At 31.5% G+C, this 4,283-nt stretch overlaps 1 protein-coding gene across 1 annotated transcript; it reads left to right on the forward strand.

Annotated features, from left to right (window-relative positions):
• Nucleotides 1-208: 208 nt before the first annotated feature.
• Nucleotides 209-1,637, forward strand: LOC126893080 (uncharacterized). Its single transcript, XM_050663022.1, has 2 exons — nucleotides 209-937; nucleotides 978-1,637. The coding sequence occupies exons 1-2, from the start codon at nucleotides 251-253 to the stop codon at nucleotides 1,635-1,637; spliced, it is 1,347 nt and encodes a 448-aa protein (XP_050518979.1). The 5' UTR covers nucleotides 209-250.
• The last annotated feature ends 2,646 nt before the right edge of the window (nucleotides 1,638-4,283 follow it).

The raw sequence follows: 4,283 nt of genomic DNA on the forward strand, positions 1-4,283 counted from the left end.
GAGCTATTAATAAAAAATGGTCTTCTATTCGTAACTTCTGTAACATTGAGAAAGACACCTTCTTAAATTTAATTAGCTTTTTATTTAATAACACACAGTCTGTTTCGGTTCCTCAAATTGATAAGACGTGCGATACTTAAAATCTAATTAAAGAAATCGGTGTTTTCACCTCGTAATTAAAAAAACTAGTTATTCATATTAAAGTACACATATCGATATTAAAAAAGTGAAATCTAAGTGGTTTTAAATCATGAGCGTTAATAGCGGGGGTGGACAACCCCCCGATAAAGATGAGTTAGAGTGTGCAATGGATGTGTCCCGTCCGGATCATCCAGCTTCGCCAGTGCCGGATCTTCCAGCTTCTCCAGTGGAGGAATTTAGAGGATTCCAAAATCCCAATTCACAGATAAGTACTGTTAATGATTCTGATACTGTTTCCGGGAAAAATGTAGACGTAAATACGGTCATTAAAAATATTAATCAATATTCTTCTAAAGATAATGCTCCATTTTTTGTTTATGTTCAAAGTAAAACAGGGAGAATAGGGAATCTCCATAGGGTAGCTACCTCTAGACTGATTATTAATTCTGTTCCAGAAATTAAACAGGACATAGCTAACATATCAATAATAGGAGCTAATAAAATAAAGGTCGAATTAACTTCTTATACAAGCGCAAATAAATTATTAACAGCACAGACCTTAAAAGATAAATACGATACATACATCCCAATGTTTTTTACACATGTAAGGGGGGTCGTAAGACAAATAGACTTAGAATTATCGGAACAGGAATTAAAAGAAATTATTAAACCGAAATTGGGCAACAATTTTGAAGTAAGTCACGTAAAAAGAATTTCACGTAAAAATGACCAAAATGAAATTGTTCCAACAACTACTATTATAGTTACATTTAGAGGTCAACTTTTACCCACAAAGGTAATAATAGAAAAAATGGTGTATGATGTCACCCACAAAGGTAATAATAGAAAAAATGGTGTATGATGTCGAAAAATACGTGCCAAGAATAATTCAGTGCCTGAATTGTTTAAGATTTGGGCACGTCAGTCTGCAATGTAGATCAAAAGAACGTTGTAAAAACTGTGGAGAAGATCATAAGGCAGAAAGCTGCCAAAAAAATGAACCAATATGCATTTATTGTAAAGAAAAGCATTGCGCTACTGATAAAAAAAATTGTTCAGAATTTATTAGACAGAAGAATATAAAAAGAACTATGGTATATGAAAACCTATCATACGCCGAGGCGTCTTCTAAGCATGAAACAAGTTTTTCAAGTGTAGCAAAAAATAACACAAATTCTAACCGTTATACTGTTACTTTAAAAAGAAGGAGGTTAGCTATGTCCCCAGAGATCGATGAAACATTCGAAAAACGTAAAGAAATAATTTCAAATCCAAAAACTTTAACAGAACCTGTTTTCAATAAGTTTAAAAATATACCAAATTATAATAATGGTTGTGATGACTCTAACACGGTAAATAAACAGATAAAAACTTGCGAATCATTATTAAACCTTATCAAAGATATTTTAACTTTTTCAAATGTAGAAATTAAAAATAGTACACTTATTGAAAACATAAAAGACAGTATAACGCAAATTTTATCTGACTATGAGTAACTTAAATATACTGCAATGGAATGCTAGATCAATTTTGTGTAATAAAGGTCATTTTGAAAAATACATTTTCGACAATAAAATTAATGTAGTTTTGCTTTCGGAAACTTGGTTAAAGAAATCTTCACATTTTTTTGTTAATAATTTTAATATATTTAGACAGGACCGTAATGACAATTTTGGAGGAGTTGCAATCTTATTAAGAAAATACTTTACCTTTTTTCCTAAGCCAAAATTTACTCCGATAAAGGATGTCGAATGTGTGTCGGTATCAGTTTCAATAAATAAAAATATAAAAATCCATCTATACTCTATATATGCCAAACCAAAACTAAACATTAGAGAAACAGATTGGGTTACCTTTTTTGATAGCTTAGAAAAGCCATTTTTGGTAGGAGGAGATTTCAATTGTCATCATACTGCATGGGGAAATAGTTATTCAGACATAGCGGGTTCAAGTCTTCTCGGTGCTATAGAGGAGTGTAACTTAAATTATTTAAATACAGGAAGCGAAACATTAATACCTAGATTTGGAAGTAATAACAAATCTGCTATAGATATTACAATATGCTCTAGAGATATAACTTTAAATTGTGATTGGAAAACTGATATTACACCATTAGGTACTTCCAATCATTTTCCTGTTCTAATTGAAACACATTTTAATACTACTAAATTATCCTTTAAGTGTAAAAACCAAGTTAATTTAAATAAAGCTGACTGGTCTTTTTTCTCTCAGATAGTAGATGAACAATTAGATGGAAGTAATAACGAAAGGTCATATAAAAGTTTTATAGAGTCAATAAATCATGCTACAAAACTAGCAATCCCACAGAAGAGAACAGAGATCAAATCAGAATTTAGCAAAGTTTGGTGGAATCAGAGATGTGCAAATGCTATTAAATGTCAACAAGAAGCTTTTTTGCTTTATAAAAGGCAGTCAAATTTAACTAACTATTTAAAATATAAAAATTCAGTAGCAGTCGCCAAAAAAATAATATTACAAAGCAAAAAAGATTCTTGGCAAGATTTTTGCAAACAACTTAACAGAAACACACCAATAAAAGATATATGGAAGTATATAAAGAAAATAAAAAATACATTTAATCCCCCAAGAAATAGGATCCAAATAGGTGAGTGGGTAGAAACATTCTTTAATAAAATTGCTCCAAGTTGGGTGGAAACAAATATTCGGCCGACTATTTCACTGAGCACGGATGATATAGATAGTGAATTTTCAAGTATGGAAATAAAACAAAGCCTTAAAACAAACAATAACACAGCACCTGGAGTTGATAACATTTATTATAAAATGCTCGCTAGTTTGTCAGAATCAAGTATTGAAATTTTTCGCAACATAATTAACTCAATATGGAATCGGGCAGAATTTCCAACAAGCTGGAAGGAATATAAAGCAATCCCAATTCTGAAACCAAATAGAGATGCGGAAGATCCAGAGTCATATAGAGCAATTTCTCTAGCTTCTTGTGTATTAAAAACTGTAGAAAGAATGATCAAAGTCAGACTAGTTCATTGGCTCGAAAATAATAAAAAATTACCTAAATTACAGTTTGGCTTCAGAAGAGGATGCTCAACTATTGAAAATATCGGCAACCTAGTAAGTGATATAAATATCGCCTTTACTAATAACAACTCCGTTCCAGCAATTTTCGTAGACATAGAATCAGCATATGATAACGTCATATTAGACATTCTCTATGAAAAAATGGAAAAAATGGGAATCTCCCAATCTTTGACCTCACGTATAAGATTACTATATTCCGATAGGTCAGTGTCAATAAATATAAATGATGAAACATTGGGACCTAAAACGACCAATATTGGGTTACCACAAGGAAGTATACTAAGCCCTGTACTATACTTAATATATACAGCAGATCTGGAAAGTAAAATTAAATGTAGTGAGACCGTTTCTATACTACAATTTGCCGATGACATTTGTATATATTCCCCATGCCAGTATATTGAAGAAGGGTGCAAAAAATTAAATATAGCCTATAAGAACCTTAATAAATGGTGCAATGAAAATGGCCTAAAAATTTCCAGGAAAAAAACAGAAGTCTGCATTTTTACGAGGAAAAGAAAACACATTCCAACAGAAATAACATTGGATACAACAAAGTATAGTGTACGGGCATCTGTAAAATACCTAGGAATGTATCTGGATAAAAAAATGACATGGAAAAACCACATAGATTATTTAATCAAGAAAACTGAAAAAGGAATTAACATCTTACGGTCAGTGTGTGGAACAAAATGGGGATCAGATCCAAACGTAGCAATCCTTTTGTACAAATCCTACATTAGGTCAATACTGGATTATGGTAGTTTCTTCTATGACCAAGCTTCCAAAAGTCAACTAGAAAAAATAGATCACGTAGTAAATAAGTGTCTAAGGCTATGCCTAGGGGCTTTAAAAAGTACACCAATTGATTGCTTATTTGCCGAAGTAGCAGAAACTCCACTAAAATATCGCCGAAAGATTTTAGCTTCCAATTTTATAGCTAAATTAAGTTCTAAAAATAGCAACTTAGTCCAAAAAATCAATATACTGTTTACATCGGATCTTACCCATAGTTATTGGAAGTTGAAAAAAAGTTTAACTATTACTGAGTCATATTATGTAAT

This window comes from Diabrotica virgifera, chromosome 10 (assembly GCF_917563875.1).
Source record: "Diabrotica virgifera virgifera chromosome 10, PGI_DIABVI_V3a".
NCBI lineage: Eukaryota > Metazoa > Arthropoda > Insecta > Coleoptera > Chrysomelidae > Diabrotica > Diabrotica virgifera.

Excerpts from the sequence above, each read along its gene's own strand:
- LOC126893080 (XM_050663022.1), top strand. The coding sequence starts at position 251 with ATGAGCGTTAATAGCGGGGGTGGACAACCCCCCGATAAAGATGAGTTA. Across the intron at positions 938-977 it reads GTCAACTTTTACCCACAAAG|GTAATAATAGAAAAAATGGT; the intron begins GTAATAATAGAA and ends TCACCCACAAAG.